Source organism: Nicotiana tabacum, chromosome 18 (assembly GCF_000715075.1).
Source record: "Nicotiana tabacum cultivar K326 chromosome 18, ASM71507v2, whole genome shotgun sequence".
NCBI lineage: Eukaryota > Viridiplantae > Streptophyta > Magnoliopsida > Solanales > Solanaceae > Nicotiana > Nicotiana tabacum.
In genome coordinates, this window is record NC_134097.1 from 135,720,814 (window position 1) to 135,739,344 (window position 18,531).

Sequence of the window (18,531 nt, forward strand, 5' to 3'; positions counted from 1 at the left end):
TTTCATCATTTTTTTGCTCACTATTGCATTGAGCCTTTGTCGAGAACTGTTGAAAAATATTTTCAAATGATTTTTCTGAAACGGAGTTTAAACGAACGGATTTGATTCAAACTCTTCTTTTAAAAGCCTGTTATGTTTTTACTGAAATTTCATGATATGAACATTATATGTTTTTATTGCTCGTCACTACTTCTCAGCCTTTATTTACTTTGGTTACTTACTGAGTTAGTGTACTCACGTTACTCCCTGCACCTTATGTGCAGATCCAGGCACATCAGGACCTGGTAGCAGCTGTTGATTGTTCCAGCTGTAGATCTTCGCGGAGTTAGCAAGGTAGCTGTTGGCGATCGCAGCCCTACTCTTCTCCCTCCTATCTTCCTATAGTTTGTTTTGTAGTTACATTTCGAGACTGTGTTAGTCTCAGTATTTTCGGAACAAATGTAGTAGATGTTCATGACCAGTGACACCCCAATGTCGGATTTTTCTTTTCGCACTTTATTATTCAGATCTTCTTATGAAGTTTTATTATTAAATAGCTTGAAGTTATTGAATTGAAATATCGGGTTATTTTTGGTAAAGAGTCGGCTTGCCTAGTTCCACGATAGGCGTCATCACGACATAGTAGTTTGGGTCGTGACATATATGGTGTAAAGTGCACTTTACCTATGTTGGAACCTTATTTATGTTGTCCACGTTCCAGTTTGCAATCCTAGGCATGAGGAATTAGTTGCTTCAATAAAAGCATATTGGAAATTTTTACCAAGTAATCCACCACAGTTTTCAATCTGGCAGGGAGTATCTTTGCAATAGTCTTATAAATTGTGGAAGGTGTAACATGTTATAACCAATTAAATTTTGCTGAATGTGTAAAATTTTCTTACATTAGCCGCGCTGATAAATTGCTACACTATGATATTGCTTAAAAGGTTTATGATGAAAATGTACACCAACCAAAATCGTTACGAATTACAAACAAAGTGAACCTTAGAAGTGATTTTGATCAAACCAACGTAATATCACACGCACAATTTTCTCGCCTACAGAGTAATTGCAGTATCATTAACATTCATCGTACTCTATTTTATCGAGTTTCAAGTAAATACAATAAACGCCATATAGAAAATTATTTACCTTTAGGAAAGTTCTTGGCTACGATAAAAGCATGTGTAACAGGTAGTTCCGAATTGCTTGCACTATACTTAATCTTATTATATTCCAATTCCAATGAGAATCAATTATATTTACAGCAAACAATATTCCAAATTTGCTTGTAGTAGAGTCAATAATATTATTCCAAATGACTAGACTTACTATTTATTTGAAGCAAATACTAGTAGTAGTAACATTTTATTCCTAATCATCTGACAGTAGCGGAGTCAGTCTCCAACCATACTAAAATATTTTAACATGCAAATTAAAATAGGTAGAAAATGCACCACTGCAAGTCTTCGCCAATCTGCAGCTTACACAGCAACAAATCGCGACGATGAAAAATCTATAGAAATCCTACGCGATTTCTGTAGAGAAGAAATGGTGTCACCTATTGATAATCGCGGCGACACCATTCTTCATTTTATTGCCATTCACGGCAACGTGCGAGCATTTCAACTAATTCTTGAGGAAAGGCCAGTGAGCAGTGAAGATTTGAGAGTTAAAAACAAGAATGGAGATACACCTTTGCATGAAGCTGCTAGGTTTGGACGAAAGAAAATTGTGGAGATGATGTTAAGGTTGAAAACAGATCTTGTTTTGGAGAGAAATAACTCGGGAGAGACACCCATTTATGTTGCAGCTGCGAGTGGAGAGAAAGAAGTGTTCATTTTGTTAGCAGAGAACAATTTTTGGGATGAATTTACTATGACGAGAGACGATGGAAGAACGGTTCTTCATGCTGCTGTAACTCAAGAGTGTTATTGTAAGTCAACTTATTTTTCAGGTTACTAATTTCACTTGTAGGTTTACTTCTCACATTACCCCTCTTTCCTTCCTCCGCGCGGCGGAGCCACATGGTTCCACGAGGTATCAATTAACACCCCTTAATTCATTGGAAAATTACACCGTTTTGGTAGATAAATTTTTATTTAATGTATTCATACTATATACTATTAAATTCCCTAAAAAATTTGTGTTTGTTTCTTTAGATGTTGACACTTCTTAGTAAAAATTCTGAGTACGACGTTGTCTTCCCCTTGCCCCAATGACCCTATATGCAATGGGGGGGAAAATTTAGTTCCATTAATTATGAATGTAAATAATACAGATCTAATTGCACCTTCGGAAAAGGGCCATATATGCCAGTGAACTATGCGAATTAGGACATATATGGCCGTCGTTAATAGTTTGGCATAGATATGCCAAATCCGTCCAATACTTGCTTATTCATGCCCTTAGTTTAACGGAACCACTATTTAGTCTTTCTTAAATAATTAATAACTGGACCCAACTAAAATCTGCTGACCCGATCCGTTAGGACCTGACCCAACCTTATTTCAAAGATATTTTTTTATATATTATTTTTGTTTGATTGAGAAATTGTGTGATAATCATATTTATTTATTTGAGTAATTTGATAATCGATTCTTTTTTGTTATACATCATTTCGGGAAGTAATCCTACTAAAAGTAGTAATTGATATTTATTTATTATTTTAAAAATATAATATTCGAATTAGTTTGTGCTTTCTTCAATCATTTTACCATCTATTTTTATTTTTCTCACAGTCTATTTGTATTTTCCACCAATACAAATACGAATAACTTCATGTTCACTATAACTTAACTTGATGGATCCATCTTTTTTTTGTTTAGATAAGTGATCATTATATGATTGATTATTAGTTTATTGAATTATTTTCTGCATTACAAATATGATATGAAATAATTAATAAATTATTAAAATAATGGTGCTTCTTTTCCATTTTTATTAATTAATTATTTCATAACAAATATTATTTCATAACAAGCACCACTGAGAAAAATAAAAATAGAAGGTAAAATGATTGAAGAAAGCACAAACTAATTCGAATATTATATTATTAAAATAATAAATAAATAAATACCAATTAGTACTACTTTTAGTAGGATTACTTCCTGAAATGATGTATAAAAAAAATTGATTATCAAATTACTCAAATAAATAAATATGATTATCACACAGTTTCTCAATCAAACAAAAATAATATATCAAAAAATATCTTTAAAATAAGGCCGGGTCGGGTCCTAACAGACCGGGCCAGCAGATTTTAGTTAGGTCCAGTTATTAATTATTTAAGAAAGACAAAATAGTGGTTCCGTTAAACTAAGGGCATAAATGAATAAGTATTGGACGGATTGGGCATATCTGTGTCAAACTATTAACGACGGACGTATCTGTCCTAATTCGCATAGTTCACTGGCATATATGACCCTTCTTAATTGCGCCTTTAATGTGACCTCAAATACCATACAAAGAATTAACGCTATAAGTCATGTATAAGTGTTGCTACATTCGTGTGTACGTTTAATTTTAAGAAAGGGACTAGTTTGCGTCCTAACATCTCAATTAGATATAAATTTAAATTATATACTAATATCTCAATTAGATATAAATTTAAATTATATATACCGATAGTATAAAAGAAATTTTACCCAACTTAACGTGGATTTGCCTGCAAAAACAAGTTGCCGTGATTTAATTTGAGGTTATCAGACCATGCTCGTTATGGAATATTACATATAATGATAGGTTATTAAATGACATGACACTAGTACAAATTTTTTTAATACAATCAATGCAACAACAATAATATACTCAATATATTCCTAACAGATGAGGTCTAAGGAGGGTAGTCTGTACGCGCACTTTATTCCTACCTAATGAAGGTAGAGAGGTTGTTTTCACTAGATCCTCTGCTCGGAAAGGGGAAGGAGGAAGAGGAGGAAGAGGAGGAGGAGGCGAGCAATAATGGAAGAGAGAAGAAAAAGAGGGAGATAAAGGATAAGTAATACCAAATAATAACAACTGAGAATAAAATACCTACGGCAAACAAAACCACATAATGCAATAAAGATCCAAGAATATAAAGGGACATGCGTGTTACTAAGACTATCGGTGAGCAACTAAGAAACTCCCAACTACCTACTATCCTTCTACCCTAATTATCGACCTCCACACCCTCCTATCAAGGGTCATGCAATCGGTGAGCTGAGGCAGAGCCATGTCCTGCCTAATTACCTCGACATCTTCTCATACTCGCCATGGCTAACTTTTTGCACCCCCTAACGGGAGCTTTAATGCTTCTCCTCTTAACATGTCCGAACCAACTCATCCACGACTCTCGCATCTTGTCTTCCAAGGAGGCTACTTCCACTTTGCCCCCGATAGCTTCATTCCTAAGCTTATCTCTCCTGGTACACTCACACATCATCTCAACATCCTTATTTCTGCTACTTTCATCTTCTGCACATGGGAGTTCTTGACTGGCCAACACTCAACCCCATACAGCATAGTCAGTCGAACCACAACTCTATAAAATTTACCCTTGAGTCTTGGCGGCACATTCTTATCACATAAAATATCAGAAGCAAGCCTCCATTTCATCCATCCCGCTCTGATGAGATGTGCGACATCTTCATCAATCTGCCCTTTTTTTTTTCAAAGGATCGGCCCCAGACGGATTTCTCAGTCATAAAAAAAAAATAGACCCAAGATACTTGAAACTAGCTCACTTGGGGATAACTTGAGCATCAAGCTTTACATCTACATCTATTTCATGGGTCCCGTCACTGAATTTGCACTCCAAGTATTCTATTTTGGTTCTACTCAACTTGAAACTTTTAGACTCCAAGGTCTGTCTTCAAATCTCCAGCCTCGCGTTAACTCCGTCTCGCATCTCGCCAACCAACATTATATCATTGATAAATAGCATTCACCAAGGCATATCCCCTTGGATATGTCGCGACAGTACATCCATCGCCAAGGCAAAAAAAACATGGGCTAAGAGCTGATCCTTGGTGCAACCCCATCACAACAGGGAAATGCTCTGAGTCACCTCCCAATGTCCTCACTCGAGTCTTAGTACCATCATACATATCCTTAATCACCTTAGTGTACGCTTTTGCCACTGCCGCTAACTTCCAAATACCTCCACAGAACTTCCCCGGGACATTGTTGTATGCTTTCTCAAGGTCATTTAACATCATATTCAAGTCCTTCTTCCTTCCCCTATACTGCTCCATTAATCTCCTCACCAGATGAATAGCTTTCATAGTCGAATATCCCTGCATGAATCCGAACTAGTTCTCAGAAATAGACACGTTTCTCCTAATTTTGACTTCCACCACCCTCTCCCAAACCTTCATAGTGTGACTCAACAGCTTTATACCCCTATAGTTGTTGTAATTTTGGATATCACCCTTATTCTTTTACAACAGAACCGTCGTAATCCACCTCCATTCTTCGGACATCTTCTTCATTCTGAAAATAACATTAAACAACCCAGTGAGACACTCCAAGCCTGCTCGCCCCGCTCTATTTTCAGAATTCCACTGGGATTTCGTCTGGGCCTGTCGCTCTGCCCTTGCACATCTTACACATCGCCCCTTCCACCTCCTATACCTTAATCCACCTACAAAACCAAAATCCCGCCGACTTTTGGAGTGCTCCAACTCACCCAGCATAATGGTTTTATCTCCCTCTTCGTTCAATAGTTTATGGAAGTATGCCTGTCATCTTCTTCTAATAAGTGCCTCGTCCATCAATACTTTGTCATCCTCATCCTTGATGCACTTGACTTGGTCTAAGTCACAAGCACTCCTCTCCCTTACCTTGACCAACCGGTACAACTTCTTGTGCCTTTGCCCCCGAGCACATCGTACAAATGACCAAACGCATAGAAGTTAAAAACTGGTTTTGATATAGGTAGGATTTACATCATCAGTTACAAATGAAATATGATACGGTCAGACCTCTCTATAACATCCTATATAACAAAACTTCACTATAAAAGCCAAATTTTTCCGGAATCAATTTTCATGTTATGTTATAATATATATTCTCTATAACAGTAATTCGTTGTAACATTCAAAAATATTCGAAACAAACGAGGTTGTTACATAAAGGTTTGTTATATATATATCGTGGTTTCGCATTGATGTAGTTTTGCCTAGATTCTAACAATTAAATTCGTAGAATATATGACAGTGGGCTTTTGTTTTGCATGAAATGAGAACCAGACTTCGCATTACAGCTGCTGGAAATATATCCTCAGCTAGCCAGCAAAGCTGACGGAAAGGGTACGACTGCATTAAATATATTGGCCACAAAGCACTTGTCTTTCAGGAGTGGATCCATCTATACAATCGGACAATTCGGCACTACTCCTTTCGTTCCCATGCAGGGACTTGAAACCTTTATGTATTTCTGTAAGTACTTTAATTTCCCAAATTATTAATTCTTTATCAAATGCTTAATTTGAAAAGAGAACATTCTCCTTGCTAAATACTCATAGAATTAAGGCTTAAATAGTAATAGTTATTTTTTTCCACATGGTGTCTTGTATCTGCATGGGGTCTGGACTAATTCGAATTCGAGCCGCGTAAGACCTAGTAAAACGCTCCTTAGAAGGATTTTATATATGTTCCACCATCACTTTGGTGGTGCTTATATAGTAGTTTTACCTTTGACTAAGCCAAAAATATGACTTGTTTCTCCTCTAATATAATGCAATGGAACAGGCATACCAGCAATGTATGGAGAGTCAAAACCTAGTTACAACTTGGAGGAGGCAGGGACTACTAAAGGTGTCGTCTTTCAAAGAACAAGGTCTTCCCTTGCTAACTATCTACTAGGTAAGCTATCTTCCAAATTTACTCTATACACATGTTAATTATGTATGTATAATGTTCATTATGGTCTGTTTGGTTGGTTGAATAAGGAGATTAATCTTTATATAAAAGTCCAACAAAACTATTACTTGTTCTGTCATCATTACTTTTCCTAATAGTATAAATAAGTTTTGCTAGAACCTATGCACTGTTTCATGCATGACAAAATGTGAAATAAGGATACATGTATTAGTAACACATGAATTACCATACGCAACTAATATGACAAAAATGTCCTCGTATTAATTAAAGAAGATCAAGGGTTCAATATCAAACAGACTTTTATATGTTTTGTTAAAAAATAAACACATTTTCGCCAAACATCTAATAAGAACAGAGTCTCAGTATTACTAATACCTGCATTACCATACACATTTAAACCTATGTGCTCTTCTGATTGTCATTCTTTTATCTTTTGCTGTTCTTGGGTGTGTGTTCCTGTAGGTAATGCATGGTTAGGAGAAATTGATTATGAAAAGCAAAAGCATATTCTTGCATTAATATTAGCAAGAAGATTGATAAGGGAAGAAGATTGGAGCTTCTATGCCAATTTTGTGCCAAATCCACTAATACAGGCAACAAAACATGGTATAAACGAGTTAGTCGTGGAAATTATACAAAATTATCCTCAAGCAGTAGAAACTGTCGATGAAGATGGAAAGAATATATTGCATATTGCAGCAGAGCAGAAAAACAGATTCCTATTTGATTATATTTTGAAAAAGGCATCTCACAAAGATAGGTTACTTGCTGATACCGATCAACACGGAAACACCATAATGCATTTTGCAGCAAGTGTTGGATCGCCATTCAAATTTTCTGCAGGGAAACCAATTAAAACAATAAGGGGTTACAAAACACTCGTACTCATGGCATGGGGTGTCCTCTGGTTTAAGGTACTTTCTTATTTGCTTTTTTTACCAATATAACATATATAATTCACAGAAATATGTGTTTGTTACACTTCAATCTTATTGTCATTGGTTACATGTATATATTGACAAGTAAATGGCTGAGAATATAAGAGTTTAAAATGAGTTTCTAAAAAATAATACAATATGGTTAAAGATATCATAATGAATGGAATGAATCCCACATCGGACCGGGATGAGATCCCTGGTCTCCTTATAAGGCTCGGGCAATCCTCCTCCCTTCGAGCTAGCTTTTGAGGTGTGAGTTAAGCCCAAGTCTTATTTTGATATGGTATCAGAGTCAGGCCCGTACTCGAAGTGGGCCACCAGAAGAGGGAGGCGGAATGTCCCTCGACCAATTGATGGGGGTGGAAATACCGCAGTCCATGATTGTGCACGCTCCAGACCGGACAATGGAACCCCGGATAAAGATGTCCAGATCTTGACGTGAGGGGTGAGGGGGGAGGGGTGATGAATAGAATGAATCCCACATCGGACCGGGATGAGATCCCTAGTCTCCTTATAAGGCTTAGGCAATCCTCCTTCCTTCGAGCTAGCTTTTGGGGTAGATGAGTTAGGCCAAGGCTTATTTTGACATCATCCTTATCTATTCGAATACCATATCACCTTAATGTTTCCATACAAATTAGTTGCATGAACGTTTTAGTTTCTCCCAAATTACACCTTTGTCACTTACAATGAATACATTTAATTTTTTGAAGCACGTAAAATATTGTGTCCATCCACGATTATGGACGGTGGAAAATAATGAAGACATGACTGCGACAGAGTTATTCGAGATAAAACATTCAGAAGTATGTAAAGAAGCGGAGAAATCAATCAGAGAATTAGCAGGTTCAGTTCTTATATTAGCTACTCTTCTCTGCACAGTCAACTTTGCTGCAGTTTTTACAGTCCCTGGAGGTTTTGATCAAAATAATGGCATACCTATTCTCCTCAAGACACAACATTCAGATCTATGGATGTTGATGGTTTTCTTAGGTGTAGCTCTTTATATTTCAATATTCACTGTGGGAACATTGCTTTCCATACTTCTCTCGAAATTTGATTCAGACGACTTTTATATTGCCTTGCCAGTGAAGTACTGCACTGTCATTATTTCTGTGTATTATTCCGCAGCATTCACAGTTCTGGCCTGCGTTCAAGCCCTTAATGTTGAGAATATATTCATGAACAAAGATGTCTGGTGGCTACTTTTTTGTATGTTTGTTCTTGGATTTGTAGGACCTTTAATACTACTAGACTTAAGTTATTTCGCCTTTGATTATATGTACCATTTCATTCGTTATTCAGTTTCTTATAAGAGGTTCATACATGCATTCTGAATAAAGTACTATATTTTACTACATTAAGATACGTCAGTTGAACTATGTAATGTGTTATGAGATATTTAAGGCTTTTTTCTGTAAAAGGAACTTAGGAAGTAATTTGCATAATCTTTTGCATTTATTACTTTTTATTTATTTTTGTAAAGTGAACTCATAACAGGTTTTCTTTTCCTTCTAGTTGCGTAGCTATGTTTCAATAGGAGGATGGTGATGCAAGAAAATTAAAAAAAAACTGACATTCTATCTTAAAAGCTCAATCTTATAAACTATGACATTGTGTTGTTAATTTTAGATAAATGATTATTAGAAAAATGGTTAAAGGTTAATCAACTTAATCAAAATAGTTATCTTGTTTGCAAATAATATAGAAATGTTACCAAACTATTAACCTTAAGTTATTACCAACATCAGAAATGTTTTTCCTGGTTTTATACTCCAACTAATCCCGATCAACTACGAATCCAACCGAACCACTCCCAATATATTCAAGTCAACTCATACTAGCTTTCACATTCAAAACTTATTGAAAATCCAAAATTTCATATATAGGCATACCTAAAGTATCAATTCCACAACCAAGTAACACAAAACAAGCATATAAAACATACAGAGTGGAAACTCAATCCTGAATTTTAAAGGTGTGATACCTGCAGAGTAGAAAACATACAGATATTGTGCTTGTATGACCTCCTCAACCTCCCAATTAGCTTCTCTTTTTTCTTTACTGTGGTATCCGGGCCAGTTTGTGTGCACCTCGACTAATTCCAGGAGATACCTGCCACCTCCCAAATAGCTTCTTTAACTCGAGTGGTTCCTCCAAACGACCTTTACTGACGCGATTTCATTGGAACACAACTTCCTCACTGTCTATCTGTAATGGCAATCGGTTCTTCCCCATACAACAAAATCTCATTCAGTTGTACAGTTTGTACTTATCCAACATGATAACATGAAATACTAAGTCAGCATATATAGTTTGGGTGAGAGTCGGAAGAAAATAATAAAGCAAATAGTCAATAACTAGAATTCTGTAAAAAGTACTAGTAAGAGGATGATAAAAGGACAGCCCGGTGCACTAAGCTTTCGTAAGGTCTGGGAAAGGGTCGGACCACAAGGGTCTAAGGACCAGATAATAATTTAGTAACAACAGGAAAGTTTGTCATAATTTCTTTACAAAAATGTCCAATCTTTGCTGGTCGTTAAATTAGGTACCTTACTAATATATTGATTGTTTTGGTGAGTTGATAAATTCATAAGCACAAATTAAAATTTCATCAATTGTGTTCCGTCTAGCTAGTTAGCGCATCATATTTTAATATTTTTTTTCAAAAGTTTAAGCTTGTGGGCAATACGCCTTCTTTTAAACATGTACTGGTCTATAGGTATGAAACCATAATGAATGAAGGTGCTAAAAGAAGATGAGATAGACCTAAAATCACATGAAATGAAGTTGTCTTGACCTTTTTTACTTTTTCGGATCCATGTAAACTTAAAAAAAGATGAAAAACATCTATATATGCAATAGATATTGTAGTAAAGAATATGTCTAGACGTTGACACTTTTTACTGTAGGTACTTTGCTTTCTGGTTCAGCCTTTTAGAGATTTATATCTTTAGAAAAATATACAGAATGCTTTCTAGGATTAATTTGGCCTTTTCGAGATATATATCTTTACAAAATTATACAAAACTTCTAAAACTTTTTAGTTGTATTCGCATAATATTTACATGAGATGAGTTTAAACAGAATAATATGGTCAGAGTAATATAGTCGGTGAAAATTCATACAACTGAATCCAACTTATTTGGGATTGAGACCTAGTTGTTGTTGGGCTAAAAATATATTAACAATAAATAATATTTTACTTATGTCTGAATACTGAAAAAAGAACCAAAATCTACAGAAAAGACAAAAGAGCAGCCCGATGCACAAGGCATCGTCCATTCACCCAGGGTCCGAGAGAAGAGAGACTTACAGAGCTGAGGTCGTCGCCGATGTTGATCGATTGTGTCGGCGAATCGCGGTTCAGGCACACTGCAAAAAAGAAGTTATAGTTAAAATAATAAAGAATATTCAGTGCACACCTAATTAATTTGTGTCCTAATTAGTCATGAACTTGGCGGATTAATACCTCTTACAAAATTCAAGTATTATTTGGAATTTTGGATTATCATATTCGTGCGGCATCTTTAAAATCTTTTTGGTTAGAATTAACTAGAATCCATTATTTTGGATTTTTTTTAGATTTGACTAAAAGTAATGAAATTTAAAAGGGAAACTTACACAAATATCCCAAATAAATCTCAAAACCTTTAGTCATTAATCATAGACTTATCAAAACTAGCCAATAAAAATTGAAAAATCAAATAATAGGGTTCTTTCTCTCAAAGAATCACATGCAAAAATCACCTTCCATATTTTTAAGCGTGATTAGCAATACTAAATATAAGACGGAAAGGAAATTTTATGGATGAGGTAGCAAATAAGGTGATGAAATACAAAAAAAAATATACAATATTCCAAAATCTAAATAAAAAAGGAACTTTTTCAATGGGTATAGTTGAAATTCATTGAAAATATATAGATAAGTCAATATACAAAATTTGAGGAAGATTGGAGGTGATTTGGACTGGTTTTGTATCAAAATTCGTAATTAAATCGAGTTCAAAAAATTCTTCTGCGACACATGTATCACGCATGTATCTTACACACAGATATACATGGATATACATGTGATACACAATAGATACAAATATGATACATATGTGATACACAAATGATACGCAGTGTGATACACATATCATTTTTTCATGTTCAATTTTTACCGAATTTAACCACCTCAAAACTTCACCAAATCATCCCAAAACTGAGATTCAAGCTCCTTAAATTGTGATCAATCTATTCTAATAACACTCACTCAAAACAAAGCAAAAAATGATATTTTTTTGCTACAAATAGCTAATTGGCTAATTTGGCTAATATTAGTAATATTTTATCAATTGGCCAATTTTTGTAATGAGCTACTTATAAATGGACATAGCTGATAATTTTTCTTTAAAAATAATATTTAGTACTTTTAATACAAAAGGCAGTTACACACCTCTCTATCACGGACAACCTTTTACACACCCAACATTTTAGAAGTGTGTCAATGACACATCACTTCTATATTTGACCACTTTTTCTAAACATGTGTGTGCCACGCATGAATAAGGTTGTGACACGTGTCACTAACTTAAAAGTAGAAAAATAAAAAGAATTCATCCAAGTTTAATTTAAAAAATAAAGAAAAAGAAAAGGACTCCCCACCCAACTCGTCGGAGAATCTACTTCGGCCATTGATGTCGAGAGCAATCTTTGTATAATAATTTTACATTTTTCTACAAATGCACTAGGTTTCAATTCCACAAATTCATTAGATTCCAAATTATGGCTACAAGAGACCTTTTTTTAGAAAAACTAAATTAGTTCTCTGATCCCCCATCTCTCCTGCACATCATCGCAGGTGACCACCACTACCATAGCTGGCACCACTCATCACATCATCTTCACATTCATTGAATCGGCAGCTTAAAATTATAATTTAATTTTTTTGACATAGGTTCGAATTTTGACAAACCCAACAGCTGATTTAAGCCCAATAACTGTTAAATTCAATTTGAGAACAACAACAAAAACTTAATTCAGTAAACAAACTCAACAATTCGGTCCAAACAATTTCCAACATTGTTGCGAGATTTCTCCGCCCAAACGCCGATTCGAAGACTCAAGAAATCCCAACAATGGAGGTTCAAAAATTTCTCCTCCCAAATGACGATTCAAAAATTCGATACCACCACAAATCGTCGAAATTTTTGAATAGAAAGGGAAAAGATAGAGAAGATGACTTCATTACCTTATTTGATTGAATATTATGGTGTAAATTTATAGATTGGGATTTATATTCTTTATGGTGAAGCTATCGGCGAATTAGACCAGATGGTCTTTTCCTTTTCTTTCTCTTGTTTTTTCTTTATTTTTGTGTTTGTTTTTAAAAATAATTTTCATTTTGGTTTAATTTTTTACAGATGGAACGTAAATACGATTTTGGACAAAAGGTTTATCTTTCTCACGCTCTTACTTTTTGTGTTAAACACGCACATGCCGGCTAAACAAAATGGTGTGTCATTGACACACTTCTAAAAGATTGGTGTGTAAAAGATTGGCCGCGGTAGAGAGGTGTGTAACAGAGATTTGGGAGCAACGTCAATGGGTAAACTATGTATTTTGCCTTTATAGATTGCCCAAAAATGATAATGGGGGGAGAGTTTTTCTAAAAAAATTATTTGGCTAAAACAGTGAAGCTCCAACCAAGTTTACAAATTTGGTGTGTTTACCCTAAAATTCGAGTAACAATTAAACGTGTATTGTGGTTTTAAGGATATGTGATTTAATTCAATGTCAATTGATAAACAAGGGATTAAATAGATAAGTTAAAGAATAAAGTAAATCAAACCAGTGTGTAAGTTAAATCTCGACCTTGACCTGTGACAGTCTCGAGGTATGAAGATGGGAATAACAAATGATAAAACAACTCTGACGAACAGTAAATGAAATAGCAAGAGAGTAATGTGCGTATATGTTTTTATCACTGAACAATGTGTCCTACAAATGAATGGAATCCCCCTTTATATAATAGGGGAATCCTAAATAAGATACACTTCTATTTATAGTAGGAAATCATATTTGACAAATGTTTAACCGCTGAAGATCAATCCATTCTTAAATTCACGTCGTGATATCCGGCCCGTTGCGGGTATCTCGCTCTTTCTGTTACTGAATCATACCGGCGTCATCTCGAAGCACGCCTTCTTCTGACCTCGGTAAGTGTTATCAACCTCGACCATGGAAAGAAACTTCGACCCCGAGCTCGACATCCTGGTCTTCCGACCTAGTGTCACTTTTTCCATCGAGGAACGAAATTGGGTAGCCCTGATTTTCACCTTATACAGATAGTCCCTCGTTTCTTAAAATAAAATGATAAGAAATAACTTGAACCTCGATTTTCCGGAGGCCCCGATAATGACGTCATCCCCGTGACGTAAGCACTCGAAGTGACCGAAACGTCCCGTCGGTTCGGTTCCCCAAAACATTAAATGCTTGCCAATGACGGTCGGCTACTAGTGCCACTGAATCGTCGTCGTGAGCCTATAAATATAGGTTTCCCATTTGAATCAAAACTTTACTTCATCTTCACCAATTTCTCTAAGTTTTTTCCTCTCTCCATCTCTTCTTTTCCACCGCTCGTTGATTCGATCTTTTAGGACCAAAAATACCAAACTCTACTTCTTTCTGCTTCATCTCATCTGAATCAATGGCAAAAACCTCCAAAGTCATCCCTCAAAAGAAGAAAGCCTCTTCTTCTTCTTCCCGTCTGGCCGGTGACAAAACCTTGGTGGAATCGCTCCTTTACGAGATTATTCTCGGCCCTTATGTCCTAAAAAATGACTTCAAAGTCGAGAACCCTTTGTCGGTCCCTAGCCGATGTGAATATGTATCGAGGTATATTTGCTCGATAACAGCAAAATAGCTCGATGTCATGAAGGAAGACTGGAACTGGAGGCCCGAGGTAGTGGTACAGATCCCCGCCCCCGAAGAAAGTATCACCACTCACGTGGACGGGTTTCTAAGTGTTTACACCTACCCCTTCACATTGGGTCCCTTTGACCTAGTTATCATCGATTTCTGCAAGACGTACTAGGTTACCCTCAGCCAGGTGCATCCCTCATTCTAGCGCATAGTGATTATGCTCTGCTTCTTCTTTGGTGAGGCCAAGGGTTTGGAATTCACTTTCAGCCACCTTGTACGACTGTATCGACCAAAACTTTATCAAGGATTAATCAAGCTTCAACGCCAATCGACGAAGTCCTTTTTTGCAAGTATCGATGAGGACAAGAACCAAGGTTGGACGAGCCGGTTCGTGCAAGTAAGGACTTGTGACCTCATCCCCGAGGAGAAACCGTCGTTCCTCGAGAAGTGGAACCCCAATCGTAAGTATTAGCCATTAATCTTCATTTTTTATTTTTTGCTTTGTGTAACACTTTCATCCGTTATGCAGCGGTTGCCTGGATGCCTCACGCGGTCCCCGACCTTGAAGACTAGGTTCAGAAGCTGGTTGCAACTTCCTCCCATGCCGAGCGCTGCTGGCGTGACTTGGCTAGGGGTAGATAGAAGGCTAAAAATCATGGTAAGTTTATCTTGTATGCTTACGACGTTCTTTTCTGAAACATTTCATTTCGCTCATACTTGATTCCCTTTTACGCAGGCCTCGGGGACATTGCTAAATTGAGTTCGGCCCGCCCGGGGAAGAGGTGGTTGCCAAACTAGCCAAGAACAAGAATAGGAGAAGGGCTTCGCCTTCTAATACCTCGGAGCCTAAGAAAGGTAAGGCTCGTAAGCCGAAGGACAGCTCTGTTGCTCTATCTGTCGGCATAGCCCAAAAGCTACAAAATGAAGAGGAGGAGGGAAAAGACTTCGGTTGTGAGATGGTGCCTCGAAAGAGGGGGAGAGTCGAGGCTCTAAAAATAGTTGGGCTGGTGAAGGTCGAGGAGACTCATCCTCGGACCGAGAAGATCTCTAAAGGTACTCCGAGAAAAGTCCCTGAGCCATCGGGGGTAAAAGATACTTCCCACCGTGATAAACAAACGACGAGTGTGCCCGAAGGGTCCGGTAGTAGGGCTTTTTGGAAGGGAGAGAGTGCCCCAAGTGACTCTCTTGGGGCAATTAATATTGACTATTCGCCGCCCGACCCTCAATTCTCTAAAGGCAGTTTCGGGAGGCTCGATCCTTGGAGACCCCCAATGTTGGAACAACCCACTAAGGGGAAGACATAATCCGTGGTTACTTTGAGAGGGTCGATGACGTTTCCGACCTAGATACGATGATGGTTTTTGACGAGTCCCATCGTATCCTAAACCAGGTAAACTTCATTCCCTATTATTAAGTTTGTTTTTATCTCATCTTTGCTGATTTTTTTCCTATCTCTATAGGTTGTGGTGCTCCATTAGGAAGCGTTCAACAAGTCCCAAGCCGAGCTGAGCTGGTATGAGGTTGATCTCAAAAGGCTTATTGAGGAGGGAGACGCCGTTAAACGCCTTTACGTGCAGAAAGAAATGGAGCTCCGAGACCTCCGAGCTGAATTGGCCCAGGCTCGTAAGGAAGAGGCTGAGCTAGACGAGCAAGTAACTAAACTTTTGAAAGAGTATGGTCTCTACCAAACTTTGGAGGTTAATACTTAAATATCTCAGTTGCAACAAAAGCTGGAGAGGATCGAGCTGCTCCGAGGGGAGGTCGACCAAGTCAAAGCCGACTGTGATTGGTGGAAGGAGAACATGGACTGCCTTGCTGCAGAGAAAGAGGCTGCTTTAGCCAAACTATCATCGGCCGAGGCCTAACTTCGGGGCGCTAAAGAGACAGGTTCAGCCCAGGCCAAAAGGATCGAGGAGCTTGAAGCCAAGCTTGCTGAGTCCAAGGCAGAATCAGGGAGACGAAGATTGCGGCTGACAAATCCATAGTCGTGTACTTGGCCGATGTTGAGGCTACTCAAACGTAGCTAAGGGAGGCTTCCGCTCGAGAGTGATGAAGTAATGACTTGGAAAAGTGCCAATCCCCGAGGGAAACCCTTGAGGAAATCCACGCTCGAGGTTTTGACCTCTCCAAAGAGATAGCTCAAGCTAAGGCACTTGAAGCTGATGCCAGGTTTCTTGTCTCCTCCAATGACGGCGATGATGATGAAAGCAGCAAAGACGGGTCCGATAATGATGAGGGGCCCGAAGGAGAAGCTACCCCAAGGGAGAAACCAACTCTAGGCATAGTTAGGATTTTATTTTTCTTTTCTTTTTTTGTAAGACCTCCGTCGGTCTCTTGTACATATCCTTCTTCGTCAATATATATATAAAAGAAAATTTCTCTTGAACACCTTCTCAATTTTTATAAACATGTGTTTTTGCCTTGTAAAATTTTCAACCCAACCTTATGCTTTGAATGGTACGTTCGAGACTTTGGTTTTGGGTGACTTCCTCGAAATCACCATGGTCGAGTTCGAATAAAGTTTGAACTTGAGGCGTAGGCCCTTTAGGGTTTCTGTCGGATAATGGTGAGTCCCTGTGCCATCGTCAAGTTATTCTTTATTTAGGCTCGGGATAGTCGAACCCTTGGGTTCGGATGGAGTGAGAACAAGGTCTCGAACTCTAAGTGTATTGGCCCTTAGGCTCTTTAGATCGGGCCGATATGGTCTTTAAAAGATGGCTATTATTCCCCTCTTTCAGCTTAAAATACTTAGTGAAAATTTCTTTATGCCTTAGCATGTATTTTTTACCCATTGGATTTTTTGAGGGTTCGATGTCGATTGAAACCCCTCTGTTTTTTGTGACTTAGCACGTTTGTGTTAAGATAATTTAATACCTCTTAAAGTTTTTTTAGGGCTGATTGTATCGAAGCCCTTTTGGTTATTTGCCAAGGGTAGCCTTTTTAAACTTATTTTTCAAAGAATTTGAAGGCTATTGTGATTGCGGGATCGTCTCCGAGCCGCATTAATTTGGCCGTAGCCTTTGGGTATGCCTCTTGGGCTTATTTCCAATAACTTGTTCGAAGTGTTAGTCCCCGGGAATGATGACCTTGGCCTATAGATCAAGGGATATCTCTTTGAAGTCTTATGAATTCGAGTTTAGATAACTCGAACATGTCGATTGATGATAGTCCCCGAGTGTTAGAGGTATATTTGCGCCTGGCCTTTGAGCCATTTCTCACAAAATCATAAGTACAGAGCTCGTATAGTAGAAAGTTTTCTTTGAGACACAAAATGTTTGATATAGAAAGAATGTTTCTTGAAATAATTTATACATGCGTACATGTTTTACCTTCAGGTCTTGACTAATCTATATGGACACGATTCATTCGACCGTTTGACCCATTACAAAATTTTCCTATCGAGACCCTTTGACATGAAGTATTTTCCTCAAAAATATAACTTTTGAGGGTGATTCCCCCCAGTATTCAAGGTTGTTTGAAAAGAAGCCTTGGATACTGTTGAATTTTTCTCAGGTAGCATATAATTGTTGCCTCGCTAAAAACCTCGCCGGAAAAACCCATTTGGGATAAAAATCGATTTAAGGAAAAAAGAGTGCAACGCATGCTTTAAAACCTAAGGTCCTCGTGTTGAAGAGTTTCTTGACGTTTTCGATCGAACACCTGCAATAAGTTAGTATCAAATACAAATGAAAAGGGTAAAAGTCATACCTTAGTAATAATACCATTTGAGGAGTGATACATTCCAATTGTTGGGTAATTGTTCGCCCTTCATTGTGCCAAGTTTGTAAGACCCCTTTCCGATGATACCAAGGTCCTAATATGGTCCTTCCATATTTGGT

The 18,531-nt window shown here is 37.4% G+C and overlaps 1 protein-coding gene across 1 annotated transcript; it reads left to right on the top strand.

Moving 5' to 3' along the window:
* The first annotated feature begins 1,344 nt into the window (after nt 1-1,344).
* LOC107781066 (uncharacterized) lies at nt 1,345-9,143 on the top strand. Its single transcript, XM_016601692.2, has 5 exons — nt 1,345-1,915; nt 6,213-6,401; nt 6,714-6,827; nt 7,308-7,759; nt 8,497-9,143. The coding sequence occupies exons 1-5, from the start codon at nt 1,408-1,410 to the stop codon at nt 9,118-9,120; spliced, it is 1,887 nt and encodes a 628-aa protein (XP_016457178.2). The 5' UTR covers nt 1,345-1,407; the 3' UTR covers nt 9,121-9,143.
* Nucleotides 9,144-18,531: the final 9,388 nt, after the last annotated feature.